The sequence below is a fragment of the Zootoca vivipara genome, chromosome 5 (assembly GCF_965207765.1).
Source record: "Zootoca vivipara chromosome 5, rZooViv2.hap1.1, whole genome shotgun sequence".
NCBI lineage: Eukaryota > Metazoa > Chordata > Lepidosauria > Squamata > Lacertidae > Zootoca > Zootoca vivipara.
The window spans coordinates 80,727,783-80,745,249 of record NC_142588.1 but is presented as its reverse complement, the minus strand read 5'-3'; the positions used below and the strand labels follow the sequence as shown (position 1 = coordinate 80,745,249).

At 47.3% G+C, this 17,467-nt stretch overlaps 1 protein-coding gene across 5 annotated transcripts in view; it reads left to right on the top strand.

Moving 5' to 3' along the window:
* Positions 1-8,157: 8,157 nt before the first annotated feature.
* Positions 8,158-17,467, top strand: part of ZBBX (zinc finger B-box domain containing) — a 46,850-nt gene continuing 37,540 nt past the window's right edge. For 2 of the 5 annotated variants that reach the window (XM_088669166.1, XM_088669162.1), the window contains exons 1-2: positions 8,158-8,282; positions 13,204-13,326. In XM_088669166.1, the coding sequence (XP_088525292.1) occupies positions 13,259-13,326 (68 nt within the window). In that variant the 5' untranslated portion in view covers positions 8,158-8,282; positions 13,204-13,258. Of the gene's footprint in view, positions 8,344-11,404; positions 11,649-13,203; positions 13,327-17,467 lie in introns of those variants that run through there. The other 3 variants (XM_088669164.1, XM_088669163.1, XM_088669165.1) reach the window with 3 other exon arrangements.

Below are 17,467 nucleotides of genomic sequence, written 5' to 3'. Positions count from 1 at the left end.
GGGACGCATATTCCTAAACATTTTGTGAATCTTTGTACTTTTGTCCATTTACTGTCTTTATTTTCCCCAATTTGAACTATAAAATGGTGATTTTCCTGTGTCAAAATGAGAGTACCATTTTAAAGAAAAAAAAAACACTGGTTATAAACACTTTGTCCTCTGTTACAAACTATCCTGAAGTTGAATAGGACCACTGTGTGGGAGAGATGGAACGTCATGGAGAGAGACAATCTGGAGAAAACACTCAGGGTTAGTGCATTAAAAGAGCTTCCAGTATTTCCAAATATGTTAGCATCTGAGAAACCAGTATACACAGTATGGTTCACAGATCTCCTAAAGGTGTGCCCACCCCACTAAGCAGTATGTGACGTACAGACCATAATGTTACCCTCCCATTTTCATGCATGAGCATATTCATGTTTTGGTTACTGCCCCGTTAGTTCTCTAGGCACTAAGACACTTTGAATTCTCCCACACCAAGGTTCCCATTGTCCCCTTTTTAAAAGTGACTCTCCTTTTTGCACTGTTTGTGAACTGGGGGTTTTTTTTTTTTTTTGGTCTTCAATCCAATCATAAAGATTGGATTCCAGGCAACAGGTTTAGCAGCTGTTCCTGGTTTTGCTCTGATTAATTGCTGCTGGTTTCATTTCCACAACGGAAGGGAGTTCCCAGAGCACACGCATCCCAGCTCACCTCTTAAGTATGACCTGGGTGCTGTTAGGTTTTTCCTTTAAGACTGATGTGGTCAATGGTGCTACACAGAGATGTGTGTTTGTAACCTTGATCTGAATATTAACCCACCTGTGAGCTTCTGCTAATTTGAATAATTGAAGGTAGAGTTTGCTTACTGTAATGAGATTGGGCAATTGACTATTTTGAATTCTGTATTTAAGCTACCCAAATGGTTCATGGGTGTGGTGGTGTAGTGTGAGATATAGAGGAATGGAGTAGAGGAGTGTGTTGTATATAACTGTAAATAAAAGCAAGCAAAGATACTGAAGACGACTTTGTTATTTCGTCAACCCTGCTGCTGTTGCCACTCGGTTGGTGTGTATTGCCCAACATCCATAACCTTGCTAGCTGGAGGCATTCCACTCCAATCAGCCACTTAAAAATGGTCTTCCGGTTTTGACCAGTGCTTGGTGTACTGTGTAGCTGGTTTGTGAAATGGTGCAGCAGTCTAAGGGAAGTGCTTTAGCTCAGTGGTACAGCATCTGCCTTCAAGCAGAAGACCCTCAGTTCAATCCCCAATAGTATCTCCCAGTAGGGCTGGGAGAGACTCCATGCCTGAAATCTTGGGAGAGCCGCTGTCAATCAGGGTGGGCAATACTGAGCTGGAAAGACCAGTGGGTCTGACTCAATGCAAGGCAGCTTCCTATGTTCCTAGTCTGAGGCGCATTTTCCCACCGGTCCTTGAGGTGAACCCCAAACCATACATAGCATTTACAGCAGGGGTCAGCAACCTAAGGCCCATGGACCCCCGCCACCCGCTCGGGGACCCCTGCTGCCTTCTCAGTCGGCTCCCGTGTGCTGTGCTAAACCAGCACACAGCTGAGCGGGGACCTCCTTCCGCAATGCTGGCCGGCTTCCCATTGGCTTGAGGAAGCTCCTGCAGCCAATGGGAAGCTGCGCAGCCTCCTCCACACCGGAAGGGCGCTGGAAATAGCGTTTGTGCACTCTCCGGCCCTCTGTGGCATCTGTGGGACCGTGAACCGGCCCAAGCCACAAAAACTTTGCCGACCCCTGATTTAAAGCATATGAACGTCAGTGACAGCTTTTGGAGACACTGTTGTTTGATTGGGTGCTAAACAGTCACACTGTGTTCAACAAATAACTGTGCCCAGCCCCTCACCCCCAAAAATGTGTTTGAGATTTCATGGTTGCCTCATTAATTCATCCCGCTCCCCAGAAGCTAATTTTGGGTTGTAGATGTGACACCGCAAATTCTTACAAACCTTCCCTTTTTTACATTACTGTAAGGCAAAGGGGGTGTTTCTGGCACTGCGCAGATTGCCTTAAAAAGAGTTTTCTTAAAAAAATATGCTTAATATGGTGGGGGGGGTTGGGGGGGAGAGGAAGCCTTGTATCCCCTCCTTTTGTGTGTGTGAATTGTTAGAAACAAACACTGACCAAGACCTGTGAAATGTAGGAAGCTGATAACTTATAGGACAACTCCACCATATGGATTTCAGCTGAATTTCAGGTCTTGCCTTCTCTTGCTGAAGGCACACGTTTAAAGGAAAAGTAATTTGGGAACAATTACTGGCAAGGCTTGGAAAGGGAAGGTTGGATGCACATCGGGAAGGTGTGTGTCCCTGTCCCTGCATAAACAGAGTCCTCCATGTGTGGGAACTCGGCCTGGACTGGTGTGCAAGTGGGAGGGTCGCTTATCTTGTGCCATTACGCATGAAGCATAAGGGAGAAATGCAATGAATAAAGATCTGAGCTGCATTCTGGTTTCATTAAATCTGGTGGGAGGTTTGTTACCAATTTCAAAAGGGTAGGGTTAATTATTACTATTTAAAAATAGGATCCATGCTTTCCTTTATACATATCAAAGTGGCTTGCAATAAAAATAAAGGGTATGTAACCAATGGCTTCAAGTTACAAGAAAGGAGATTCAGACTAAACGCCAGGAAGGACTTTCTGGCGGTAAGAGCTGTTTGTCAGTGGAATGGTCTCCAGGGGCAGATTTAGGGTACAGAGTCTCAGGGGTGCCACAGGGGGTGCCACAACTATTATGTAGGCTGGAGCATGAGAGGCGGGGTCACTGAGTTTTGGTGTTGCATTGTTGTTGTTGTTTAGTCGTGTCCGACTCTTCAACCCCATAGACCAGAGCACGCCAGGCACTCCTGTCTTCCACTGCCTCCCGCAGTTTGGTCAAACTCATGTTCGTAGCTTCGAGAACACTGTCCAACCATCTCGTCCTCTGTTGTCCCCTTCTCCTTGTGCCCTCCATCTTTCCCAACATCAGGGTCTTTTCCAGGGAGTCTTCTCTTCTCATGAGGTGGCCAAAGTATTGGAGCCTCAGCTTCAGGATCTGTCCTTCCAGTGAGCACTCAGGGCTGATTTCCTTCAGAATGGATAGGTTTGATCTTCTTGCAGTCCATGGGACTCTCAACTCTCCTCCAGCATCATAATTCAAAAGCATCAATTCTTAGGCGATCAGCCTTCTTTATGGTCCAACTCTCACTTCGATACATCACTACTGGGAAAACCATAGCTTTAACTATAGGGACCTTTGTAGGCAAGGTGATGTCTCTGCTTTTTAAGATGCTGTCTAGGTTTGTCATTGCTTTTCTCCCAAGAAGCAGGCGTCTTTTAATTTCGTGACTGCTGTCGCCATCTGCAGTGATCGTGGAGCCCAATTTATTTGCAGCTCCCTACGCAACACCCAATATGTGCTACACCCAATATGCCAGCAAGTTTGGAAAACTCAGCAATGGCCAGAGGATTGGAGAAGATCAGTCTACATCCCAATTCCAAAGAAGGGCAGTGCCAAAGAATGCTACAACTACCGCACAATTGCGCTCATTTCACACACTAACAAGGTTATGCTCAAAATTTTACAAGGCAGGCTTAGGCAGTATGTGGACCGAGAACTCCCAGAAGTGCAAGCTGGATTTCGAAAGGGCAGAGGAACCAGAGACCAAATAGCAAACATGCGCTGGATTATGGAGAAAGCTAGAGAGTTCCAGAAAAACATCTACTTCTGCTTCATTGACTATGCAAAAGCCTTTGACTGTGTCGACCACAGCAAACTATGGCAAGTTCTTAAATAAATGGGAGTGCCTGATCACCTCATCTGTCTCCTGAGAAATCTCTATGTGGGACAAGAAGCTACAGTTAGAACTGGATATGGAACAACTGATTGGTTCAAAATTGGGAAAGGAGTACGACAAGGTTGTATATTGTCTCCCTGCTTATTTAACTTATATGCAGAATTCATCATGCGAAAGGCTGGACTAGATGAATCCCAAGCCGGAATTAAGATTGCCGGAAGAAATATCAACAACCTCAGATATGCAGATGACAAAACCTTGATGGCAGAAAGTGAGGAGGAATTAAAGAACCTTTTAAGGAGGGTGAAAGAGGAGAGCGCAAAATATGGTCTGAAGCTCAAAATTAAAAAAAACCAAGATCATGGCCACTGGTCCCATCACCTCCTGGCAAATAGAAGGGGAAGAAATGGAGGCAGTGAGAGATTTCACTTTCTTGGGCTCCTTGATGTTGGGAAAGATTGAGGGCACAAGGAGAAGGGGACAACAGAGGACGAGATGGTTGGACAGTGTTCTCGAAGCTACTAACATGAGTTTGACCAAACTGCGGGAGGCAGTGCAAGACAGGAGTGCCTGGCGTGCTCTGGTCCATGGGGTCACGAAGAGTCGGACACGACTAAACAACTAAACAACAACAGGGAGCTGCTGAAATTTGAGACCCAAGGTCTGCCACTGTGGACCCCCTCTGAAGGTGGTAGTGTCTCCTTCATTGGAGGTTTTCAAGCAGAGATTTGGTGGCCACCTGCAGTGCAGTGTCGGATTAAACCATGTAGAGGCCCCTAGGCAGTCAAAATTTTGCCCCCCCCCCAATGCACGTGGTCTAGTCGAACTAAGAAATTTTGATTGTCATTTTGTTTCAAGATCAAATCAATCTTACTTTGAGCTGTTTCCCGCGGGGCCCCTAAACCAGTGCCAACTCTGTCTATTTGGTAATCCGGCACTGGCCACCTGTCATGGATGCTTTAGTTTAGATTCGTGCATTGCAGAGGATTGGATTAGATGACCCTCGGCGTCCCTTCCAACTCTACAATTCTATGATAGATTTAGTTGCAGTGGAGAATGCCAACTAAGGGGTTGTGCCAAAGGTTCATTCAGAATATTAAGAAGCGCCATAGCTTTGATGAAGAGCATCTGCTTTGCATGCAGAACTCTCAGATTCAACATCTGGCTTCTCAGGTAGAGCTGGGATTGTCTCCTGCCTGAAACCCCAGAGAGTAACTGCCAGTCAGTGCAGACAATACTGAGCTTGATAGACCAACACTTTGGCTCAGTACAGGGCAGAGCCCTGCATCCGAAAATATACTTATTTTTTCATCTTTTGTTCTTCAGTAATAAAGATATTGAATGCAATCAGATCCACATCTTCTGTGTAACATTAGTAGAGAGCTGTTTGCAATCTGCTTTTGAGACATTTAATTTCACAACCTGAGTGCTGCTATATATATGCCACCTTCATTTCCAATTTATGTTACTTCCAGTTCATGTTTCTCAAGTATTCTTATGGGTTTTATGTAGCTGCAGAATCACGCTGAGGTCTATTGTCTAGAGAGAGAGATTCTTTCAGCATTCGTTCCAGATTATCCAAGGATGCAATTCTCATCCTGCAGCCTGTATTGATTATTCTGCTGTACAGTTAAGAGGCTGGCGTATCCCTGGGTGAATGAAAAAGAATCCAGCTGCCCCCGTGCATTCAGGCAAGTAATTACCAGACACACAAAATAAATGAGTCGAAGAGACCTTTGATCAGACCAGGATCATTTACGAGAGCAAATATAAACAGCTGACCCTCTCATGCCTTAGGTCTCTTGGTATTCTTTCATGGGAAAAGGCGAGCAGAGCAGAATGTGCAAAGTGAATTAGGCTGCAATCCTATACCAACTCACTTACCTGGGAGGAAGCCCCATTGAGTTCAAGGGAGTTTTACTTCTGAGTAAACCAGCATAGCATTGAGCTGTGAATAGGGTAAGAGACAGGGTTCCTGCATGTTTAATAGCTTTGTAGAAGAGGGAATTTCAGCAAACGTAATCTGTCATGCAAGATACACCTGCTTAGATTCTCTCTTCGCTACTGAATGGAAGTGACCTATTCCTCGTTTATGTGTGGCCACCCAAGCTGCAAATTAGATGAACAATGGACTTACTCTAAATTAGGTCTGGCTCATAAAGAACATTGTATTTTATTTATTTCGCAAGATTATATACCACTTGATTGTAATAAAACCTCAAAGCAGTTTGCAGAAAGAATAAAATTACCAGTAAAAAAGATGAAAACTATTTAAAAGATACCAAATAATTAAAATCTGCCAAATCATTTTTTATTTTACATCCATATAAACATTTTACATCCATACATATTTTCATTATCTTTCTTTCGTATCGGCTCATAAGCCACGACTTCCTTTGACCCCTCCTAATGACTTTCTATCATTATTTCTAACTACTATATTTCTTATTTCTAACATTGTCCTGATTTTTATACTGTCCTTTCATATTATACTGTCCTTTCGCAATATCTTTTACTACTTATATCTACAAAGATTCTTTCAATCCTACTAACATTTTCATTTCTGTACCACTGTCTTTCAAATATTCTGTATATTTTATTCAGTCTTTGATGAACTTCTGGTCCCGCTGTTCCCGGATTCTTCTCGTCATTTTGTCCATTTCTGCGCACTCCATCAATTTTATAATCCACCCCTCTTTCGTCAGTAATTCTTATCAATGATACGGTGAAAACCATATTAAAATGCATGCCAACAACATAATACGTGTCTAAACAGGCTTGCGTGTTTATAGCAGGCACCAAAGAAAGTATAGTGAAGGTGCCTACCTGATGTCAATAGGCAAGGAGTCCCAAAGTGCAAATACTGCCACACTAGAAGATCAATTAATTATAGCCACAGAACAAACAGGCCATGAGCCATAAGGAACACCTTTATATATTGACTCATGCAATCCTTCTGCAGCCAAAAATTCATTCTGTAAGGCACTTTGATTTTATTTTATGAAGGAAGGTGGTACGTATATGAAATCCAATATTAGGTAAAGTTAAAGAACCCCTGGACGGTTATGTCCAGTCAAAGGCAACTATGGGATTGTGGTGCTCATTTCACTTTCAGGCCAAGGGAGCCAGCATTCGTCCACAGACAGCTTTCCGGGTCATGTGGCCAGCAGGACTAAACTGCTTCTGGCACAACGGGGCACCGTGACGGAAACCAGAGCGCACGGAAACACCGTTTACCCTCCCGCCGCAGCGGTACCTATTTGTCTACTTGCACTGGCGTGCTTTCGAACTGCTTCCTTCCAATCGGCAAGCCGATTGGACCACAGCGCCACCTGCGTCCCAATAGCAGTAACAACAACAACAACAACAACAACAACAGACAATAATACCGTAGTTTAAAAGGTAAATAGATAGCCTTCCGGAAAAAGCTTTCTTCCCACAGGGACGCCAATATCACCCCATTGTTGCAGGATTCCCCCTTCTGACATGCAACTGGGCAGGAGTGCTGTTGTAGCCTGTTGGGATGCTCCAAAGGGTGGGAAGAGTAAGCTGGCTTGGGAACCAACAGATCCTGAGCTGATTTCACTGCTGTTGTGCCTTGGCGCTGGACCCGACATGGATCCAATAGTTGCACCAGCTGCAGCAGCAATCTTATGCTCCCCCCCCCCCCAAAAATTTGCAGCTGGTGCCCATTGGAAGAGATGGGGTGTAAAGCAGGAGAGCAAATAGTGGTACCAGGGTCAAGGGCAGCTGGTACCAACAAATTCTAGCCTTGTCCCCATCTTTCCCCCCTGCTTTACATGGGCAATACTATAAGCAGGAAGGAGCTGTAAGAACCACTGCAGGCAGGTGGGGGCTTACTGGGGGCACACTGAGGTTGGCAGGGCAACGCCCACCCCCTGCCCCTAATGGACCAACTTCCCCTGGGGGGCTCCAGTGCCCTGGGCAACCACGGAGACCAGGGATCTTGTGGATCTGGCAAGGTGGTGGTGAGGTTTGGCTTGCAGCCTTAAAGCGAAATATAGAATTGGGATGTTTCAAATGCACCAAAACATAGCTGTCAAGTTCTCCCTTTTTCTTAAGGGAAATTCCCTTATGCTGACTAGGCTTCCTCACGAGAAAAGGGAAAACTTGACAGCTATGCACCAAAAGCGGCTCGGAAATGAAAAGCCGGCTCATTCCACCCACCCACTTCCCATAGCTGCCAAGTTTTCCCTTTTCTCGCGAGGAAGCCTATTCAGCATAAGGGAAAATCCCTTTAAAAAAGGGATAACTTGGCAGCTATGCCACTTCCTCCCACCCCCGGGCTCATTCTCTGTTCCACCCCCCCCCCCGCTCTGCAGCATGGAACCTTCCGAAGCTCCAGCCGCGGAAACCCTCCCACCCCCGCTTTCCGAAGTGGAACGCGCCTCGTTGACCCGTTGCCATGGAGACCGGAGAGGCCTGGTCCGGCGCGTCGCTCCCGCCCTGCGATAAGAGGGATTCGAGGCGGCTGGCTGGGTGGGTGAGCGGCTCGTGTCGCTGCGGCGCTCAGTTCGCCCCTCTCCCGCGTTGGAGACAGGTCTTGAGGGGTGGGCGAAATGCTGGGCCGAGGGGCAACTGAGGGGTGGGGTGTGGTGTGGGGCAAAATGGTTCTGCGGCTGCGTGAGGCGGGGGGGGGGCCGGCGGCCAAGAAAGGGTTAATTTAAAGGGGCGGTGGGGGTCTTGTCGGAAGGGCGGCGGGTTATTCTTGGGCGGGATGGGGCAGGGCTGGACTGATAGAGAAGTGAACCCGCTCTGCATGCAGAAGCCACCTGCCCCCCCCCCCCCGGTCCCTTTGCATGCAGACCCTCAAATCCTGGAGAGCTAGCTGCTGTCATTCAGTGTAAGCAATACTGAGCTAGATGACGTGATGCCTTGATTTGGGATTTTTTCTTATCTTTTTCAAGGCAGCTCCCCCGAATTTACAGGGGTTCCTGCTGAAGGGCCAAACATGAAATACTTTCAGTCTAAAAAAAACACACACCTGTGGGTAGGAACTAGAAAGCTTCACTTGCTTCATTTCTGCAATTGGTGAATCCCACCCATGGGCGTAGCCAGATTTTTGCTAGGGTGGGTGCAGAACTGTCGTGATTGGTCAGTTAATTAAGTATTTCTATTGTTTTACTTGATCTAAGGTTGCAGCCCCCCCCCCGCCCTCCCTTGATTACGCCCATGATCCCAACCCTGAAGGGTGGGTGCTGTTAGGCTGCCACCTTTCTTTCTTCTCTCCCCCCCCCCCAAAGCTGGGCCTTTGGAATGGAGCAGCTGCAAATCAGGCAGAAAAAACAGTGGGTGATGCTGGGGGGGGGGCGACTGTGGGGCTTTCCTTGTTGAATTTCTGCCTGCTGCAAATCCACCATGAGAGAAAAAAATAAGGTGGTGAATCCTGGTGGCGAAGGTGTGAGGTGCAGGCATGGATGAAAAAGTTAACTTTCCATAGTGGCTCTGGGAGATAACTTGCAGTGGGGTTGCCAAGTAGGTGGCAGGGTTAGGATTTGCAAGCAGCAAAGTGATCCTAGGTGCCTAAGAAGCTGTGCAATACCAGTCCAAGCACTCTTTGCCGACGGTCTAGCAATGTAGTGTCTGCTCTGACTGGCAGTGACTGCTTTGGGTCTCTGTCAGAGAACGATGTTTCTCCTCACATGCCACCTAATTCCTTTCATCGGAGATAACCAGTACAGTAGTTTATTTATAAGATCTTCCAAGGCATCGTACATGTTTTTTCCTTCCTCATTTCATCCTTACAGCAACCCTGTGACTGGACCAATGTCACCCAATGAGCTTCGTGGCTCAGTGGGGTATTCAACTGGAGTCTTCCCTCTCTCTGCCCTAGTCTCAATCACGCTTGCTGACTTTCTTCTGCATGCAAAAGATGTGTGCTCTGGCCATTCTCTCATTTGCACATTCATTAAAACGTATAGTTCAGTCCGTCCGAAATGCTTATGAAGGGTAGCAACAATAAATAGTTAATGTTTTTAAAAGTATGAAATATATATCTCAAAAGAGCTTCGCTTCAACAAGCTTGGTATTAGTGTGGTTGGAATTGTGAGTGAACCTTTTCATACACGGACCAGTTGGATAAAAGAATGCCTAATAACAGAATGTTCCACTCTTGTAGAATAGCTGTGACAAAGCCCTATTGAAACCCTTCTACTCCAGACTCACTCCTATTTTACCACCATGAGCAGTTCTGTCTTTTCTCATGCGTGCTCCCAGCAATTCTGCTTTGCACACAGGTGGTGCCTGGTTCAATCCCCAGCATCTCCAGGTAGGGTTGGGTGAGAGTCCCACCTGAAATCCTGGAGAGCTGCTGCCGGTCAGTGTGTAGACAATACTGAGCTAGCTGGGCCAGCGGTCTTGTGTTCTTAATTGGCAGAATGTACCCAAATGTACCTAGCTCTCTCTACATTGTCACATTTGTGTAGGGCACAGAATGAACATACAAAGCTACATTTTATTGGGTCATACTGTTGGCCCATCCAACCCAATACAGTGGAACCTCGGTTTATGAACACCTCGGTTTACGAATTTTCGGTTTACGAACGCCGCACACCCATCTGGAACGGATTAATTCACTTTCCATTACTTTCAATGGGAAAGTTCGCTTCAGTTCATGAACAGACTTCCGGAACCAATTACACCCATGCTTCGGGTTAAGTACGCTTCAGGTTGAGTACTCTGCGGACCCGTCTGGAACGGATTAATCCACTTTCCATTACTTTCAATGGGAAAGTTCGCTTCAGTTTATGAACGCTTCAGTTTATGAACAGACTTCCAGAACCAATTGTGTTCATAAACTGAGGTACCACTGTTTGTTAACTCTCCAAGGGTTTCCGCTGCCTTATTACCTGTACGCTGCCTGTGCTTTTTGGCAGGATATGCTGGGAATATAACATGAAGAGCATTTGTACGTGAAGCATATAGAGCCCAGAACTGCAGCCCCCCTGCAATGTTGCCATATGCTGCTGCTGAGTCTAATGTTGCCATTTGGGAAGGGCTTAATTGACTTGCTTGCAAGAAAGGCAGATGTGTGCCAGGTTACTCCTCTTTCTTTCTTGGATAGACTTATTTCTATGTGGATGTAAGATGGTAACGCAAGCCTTTAGACCTTTTGACTTGTTCCACCTAACACTCCCCTTCTGTACCTGGCTACCAACTTTTTATTTTATTTTACATAATTTTTTTCCTAGTTGCCTTCTTCAGAAGTTTGATTTGCTGACATTAGCAGATGATAATAATAATTGTCTCCATCTTTTAACTGTTGCTTATTTATGTTGCTGATCAAGCTGCTGTAAAGGTGCAGGTGAAGTTGAGGGTATTTTAGTTGACAAACCAATGTATGCCTCAACACCTCGGCTGAATTCTTCTTGTTGCTTAAAACTTTATTTTTCAGTTTCTGAAAATACTTGTAAGCAACAACTCCTAGCTTGCTTCCCACTTGCAGAATACTAACCTCAGTTTCTAAGACGCTAGTGTTAAACTTCCATTCTTAAATGGTAATATGTAAATTATGTACTGTATATAGATAATGCAAATTGTTCACTCAAATCTTTTGGAAATTTTCTGTTATGTGTACCCCATTTTTCTTAAACAATTCAAAGTAGCTCAACAGCAAGCTCAATAAAAAAAGAACAAATAAATACACAGTATAATAAGAATTACTGGTACACATCAGCAGAGAGAAGAAAAATGAAATTGACAGACTATTTTCCAGCAATATAACCACAGAGAAGCAGGGAAGGATCCATATCAGAAAGAAGACAGAAAAGAGGGCCAACTAACCATTCTCCAAAATCTCCTTAGAGAGCCAGATTTTAAAGCTTCTGAAGGCAGTGTTTGGGCCAGGTGAGCATCCTTGGGGAGTTCCAAGGGATGAAACAGAGATCTGCTTCTAGTACACACCTATTAAAAAGTAGGAACTTTGATGAGGAAGGGAATGAGTAAGAAGAGGGTTCTTTTTTCTTTTTTTACATTTGCAGTTTTGTACAAAAGAAAAAGTTGCAAAGCGACTTAACCACATGAAGCACTACAAATAAAACAAAACCAGATCATTTTAAACACCAAAATCCATACCATGCTCACCCAATAACGTATTCATAAGGACAAGTCCTACCCTAAGTGGTGATCATCACTATAGGGGCCAATACTGTTTTACCATTTATTCTACATATTTAATTCCTATACCTCTAATCCTATTTATTATATAACCTTAACCTAGTTGGATTAAATTACTCTAGTTTTTTTTTAAAAAAAATTGTCAGGTGTATCCTGTATTTGTTTTTAGTGCCGTATAGCTGTTTTATTTATTTAAAATATTTTTAGACATCTCTTCATTGTAGAGCGATTTCACAGCAGGGTACAATTTAAGTAATAACTGAAATTGCACGACATCTACGTAAAATAGGGTTGCCATACATCCGGATTGCGATGATGGCATCGGCAAAATGTCCCGGTTTCGGAAACGTTTCCCCCCCCCAAATCTCAGCAACTTTCTTTGGGCGACCCCCCCCCCCCAAAAATCTCAACAATTTTTTGTCTCCGGATTATCACTTCTTGAAATATGGCAACTCTAATGTAAAAGCGATGGCATATTAAGGACAGATAAATTAAGAGCCTCATCAAAATGTAACCAACCAATCTTTCAAATGCCTGTGTGGGTGACAAAGTCTTTAACTGGTACTGGAAATTCAACAGTGTTGGCAACTTCCATGAGTGTGGAATTCCATGAGTCCTGCCCTCACCGTAATGAGAAGGTTCTGCTTCACTGTCAGAGGCAGCTGGCATTCCAGTTGCTGGGAACCACAAATGAAGAGGTTGCTGTTGCATCTAGGTCCTGCCTTGGGGCTTCTCAGCTGGCCACTGAGGAGAGGGTGTTAGACTAGGATGGGCTTTTCGTCTGATCCAGCAAGGCTCTTCTGATGTTTTTGTGACAGTGATTAACATAATTAGGCTTTCTCATATAGTAAGCACCCCCCCAAATTCTGTAAGCGTTATCATGTTGCATCTTCTGCAGCAAAAAACCTTAACAAAAATTATATTAAATAATTTTATTTTAAAACGATTTAGCATGTGTGGCATAACCCAGCTTTGTCCAGTTCGTCATATGCACAGGCTTAGTGGGGCTTCCTTATGGTAAACACACATTGAATTAGGCTGTGCCTGCAATTCCCTGAACACTTGTTTGGGAGAAAGCACTACTGAATTCATTGGGACCTACAACCAAGTAAAGACGATTTTAGCATGCTGCTGCATCACAGTTGCTATAGGGCAATCTGTTTTTGTGTGCCAAAATGAGTCATTGACTTTCCTATTTCTCTTTTTAAAAATATATAGTTGGAATTGGTAACAGGTTATGGATATTGTCTTAATTTATTTTATTTATTTTTTCATTCCTGAGCAGATATCAAGTCTGTACAACTTGTTGTATTGCTGTAATTGTTTGACAATTGGCAATCATGAACGCCAGTGACTTTGTGATTCTCCCTGGTTCAAAGACTGGAGTCTCTGTAAAACTGAAAGCAAAGTAAGTTCATTTCTTGTAACTGTCTCATGTGCTTCGATAACCTATTGGCTTTTTATGTGCAAGTTATTCATAACTATGAACAGAACAATCACCTGCATGCAAACCCTGTTGAGTTCAATGGTGTTTTTGTTGTTGTTTTTACACACCTAGTGTGAGGGACAAGGGATATCGCGAAGTCCCTCCCCTCCTGAGTTCAAGCCCATCCCCGAGCACAGGGGAAAGCAGAGGGAGCTCCGATTCCAGTGGGGAAGCAGGAAGTCGTGTCCGAGGCTCAGGCAAGGTAGCGGAGCCAGGGTCCCAGGTGGGACAGGAAGGGGCGAATAAGGGGGGGAGACCCATCCCCCCAACTCCGGAATTACGCAGAAAGAGGAGGGGAAAGAGGATGGGTCTGCCAAAGCTTTTGTGTTGGAGAAAGACGCGCCAAAAGCCATTCGGAGGTTCTGAAACCGAATGACCACATCGCTCCGTGTAAATAGCAATGATTTCAGCACTGTAAATACGCAGCACCAATAAAAGAATAAAATGCAGAGCTGCGTAGCGTCGTTACTCTGAAGTAGCCTGCTCCGGCCACTGTGACAGCAACCTCCGAATCATTTTTTGGGCTACTTTGGAGTTGCCGGGATGAGTGTGTCAGAGGCGGAGAAATGGCGGCAGATCGCGGAGAAAGCCCAGCAAGACCTGCAGCAGCTGGCGCAGCAGGCGCAGGGGGAATTAAAGGCAGCTAAAGAAGAAACCAAGAAGGTCCAGGACGACCGGCTACAACTTGCGGAACAGGTGAGAGCGCTCCAGGAAAGAGAGCAGCAATTAAGGGCGGTGGCGGTAGACCTCCAAAACAAGCTGGATGCAGAGAAAAACAAGGCGGGAGGGGCACCCCAAGTCCAAGTGCTGCCAGGAAGGAGAGCCGGGACCCTAGTAAGCAAGTTCAATGGAGACCCGAGGGAATATCATGGCTTTGAGACTGAGATTGTGTATGCTCTTGAGCTGCACCATGATGAGTTCCCTGATGATGAGCACAGGGTAGCGTTTATTGTGGAGCACCTTACCGGGGCAGCCAGGGAGTGGCTAAGACCGTTAATCGCAACAAAGAATCCTTGCATGAAGAATGTCAAACTATTTCTAGAAGGTCTGAAAACGATGTATTCGTCCGATAGTCATATGGACCAGACTAAGGAGGAACTTCATAATTTACGCCAAGGAAATATGACAGTTCGCGCATATTGGGCGAAATTCACCATGCTGGTGCACAGACTGGGGTGGGAACTAGAGTCAGCCCCAATGCAAGCAGCGTTCTACTTGGGTTTGCATGAGGAGGTGAAGGATGAGCTCTCGAGAGGTCCAAAGCCCAGTACTATGGATCAGCTGAGCAAAGCGGCTCTGGCGGTGGGGGTGAGACAGGAATCCCGGTGGAGCGACAAGCAAGCAACGCGCGCAAAGCGGGCTTGGTTCCCACGGTCGCAGGAGAAGCCACTCCCCCAACAACCCTTTCAAGCCACGCCTGGGGCCAGCCAGGACCAGGAACCCATGCAAATTGATAGCGCGTGCGCGGGGGCTTTTCAAACCCCAGCGGCGACAAGACGCAGGGAGGGAAGAGGCGGGAATTGCTTTCTCTGCAACTCCCCCCAGCATCTCGTCAGAGACTGCCCACATCGCAGGGAGTGGCAAGGAAAGGCGGGAACGGTTATGCCCTCCCCCACTGATGCAGCACCACAGCAGGGAAACGGGAAAGCCTGGCTGCAGGAGACAAGGGGCAGCAGCCAGGCACAGTCAGCAGACAACAGCCCCAGCCCGCCCACCCGCACAGAGAGGAGCAGAGCCAGCCCACCCCTCCCAGAGCAGGAGTGGTTCTAGAAGTGACGCTAACGCTCCCAAATGGCTATCCCCTGACGGTCCTCGCCCTAATTGACAGTGGGGCGTCAGCGAACTTCTTCTCGAGGAACTTTGCAGAACAGCACCAGATCCAGCTTCTGCAGCTGGATTTTCCTCTGCACGTGGCAACCATTGACGGCAGAGAGTTGCTGGGAGGGGCCATCACTCATCAACCCCCCCCCCATGAGAATGACGGTGGGAAGGCACTCAGAGACACTGGCATTCAACGTCACCACCATCTCAGACCCCCCCATCGTCTTGGGCATGAGCTGGCTGGCGCGCCACGACCCCTCCATCAGTTGGCACCAGAGATGCATCACGTTTGGGTCGGACTTTTGTTTGGAACATTGCATGCAGCACCAACCAGGGGAGGGGCCTCCAATAGCCACGGTGGCCACCATGCACATCAAAGGGGGTGAGGCGATACCCAAGCCGTACTGGGACCTGCAGGAGGTCTTCAGCGAAGCGGAGTCCGACCACCTACCCCCACACAGGCCTTTTGACTGCCAGATCAACCTGGTGCCAGGGGCAACTATACCCCCAGCCAAGCTGTACGCCATGTCAGACCAGGAACTGGAGGATCTGCGCGCTTTCATCGACAAGAACCTCAAGCGGGGGTTCATCAGAGAAAGCAAGGCAGCAGGGGGCAGCCCGGTCTTCTGGGTGGACAAGAAAGACACGCAACAGCGCCGTCTTGTGGTGGATTTTAGACGGCTGAATTCTGTGACAGAGCCAGTGGCTTTCCCCATGCCCAGAGTGGATGATCTCCTGACAGCGGCACGCAGGGGCAAGATTTTCACCAAGCTAGACCTGAGGGGGGCGTACAACTTGATCAGGATCCGGCAAGGCGATGAATGGAAAACCACGATGTTCACGCCTCTGGGCTCTTTTGAATATCTGGTGATGCCCTTCGGGTTGCAAGGGGGCTCAGCATGCTTCCAGGCCTTCATGCACCACGTCCTGGGGTCCCTCCTGTTCAAGAACTGCTTGGTCTTCCTAGATGACATCCTTATCTATTCCAATGACCCAGTGCAGCATGTGAATGACGTCAGGGAGGTGTTGCAGCGCCTGAAGGAGAACCACCTGTATGTGAAGCTGGAGAAGTGCAAGTTTCACACCAAAGAGGTGGACTTCCTGGGCTACAAGCTGTCAGACAAGGGGTTAGCGATGGACAAGGACAAGGTGCAGGCCATCCTGGACTGGCACAGCCCCAGGACGCGCAAAGATGCCCAACGACTACTAGGCTTCGCCAACTTCTACAGGAAGTTCATCAAGAACTTCTCTCGCGTTACGGCTCCCATCACTGACTGCCTGAGAGGCAAGCAGAAGTTCAGGTGGACACCAGAGGCGCAAGCAGCGTTCGAAAGTCTCAAGAGGGTGTTCGCCTCAGACCAGAACCTGTTCCACGTGGTTCAGGACGCGCCCCTTCGCGTGGAGACCGATGCTTCTGATAGAGCTCTGGGCGCCATTTTGTTGCAACTGGACGCCAACAGAGAGTGGAGACCTTGTGCCTTCTTCTCCAGGAAGCTGACCCAGCCAGAGCGCAACTACACGGTGTTTGATAGGGAACTTCTTGCGATCCACGCTGCGTTCCAGCATTGGAGACACTTCCTGGTGGGCGCCAAGCACCCCATCCAGGTGTGCACAGACCACAAGAACCTGGAGTTCTGGAGAACTGCCAGGGTGCTCAACCAGCGGCAGATACGGTGGGCAGAGTTCTTCTCGAACTTCAACTTCTCCATCCACTACATCCCGGGGGAGCAGAATGTCAGGGCGGATGCCCTCTCCCGCAAACCGGAGTACATGGAGGAGGAGGCGCCACCGGCACCCAGGCACATTTCCCCCCCGTCAGCATGGTCCTGCGGAGCAGCAGTGGTGAGTGAGACAGAACTCACAGCACTGACAGCAGCGGATGAATTTGCCAACCGCATCTTCAGAGAACTGAGAGGGGGGAGGGAGCAGGCGACAGACTTTGCAGAACGCAGTGGGCTGCTTTTCTACAAGGGTGCACTGTACCTGCCCACCACCCAGCTTAGACGTAAGGTCCTCAAGCAGATGCACGGCAACCCAACGGCGGGTCATTTTGGAAGGGACAAAACCGCTCACCTGGTCATGAGACACTTCTGGTGGCCAGGGGTGCGGGAAGATGTTCGAGACTATGTACGGGGCTGTGACACCTGCCAGCGGGCAAAGGTGGTCAGAGCACCGCCAGCAGGATTGCTGGAGCCCTTAGCCACACCACACAGGCCGTGGGAAGTGGTGTCCATGGACTTCA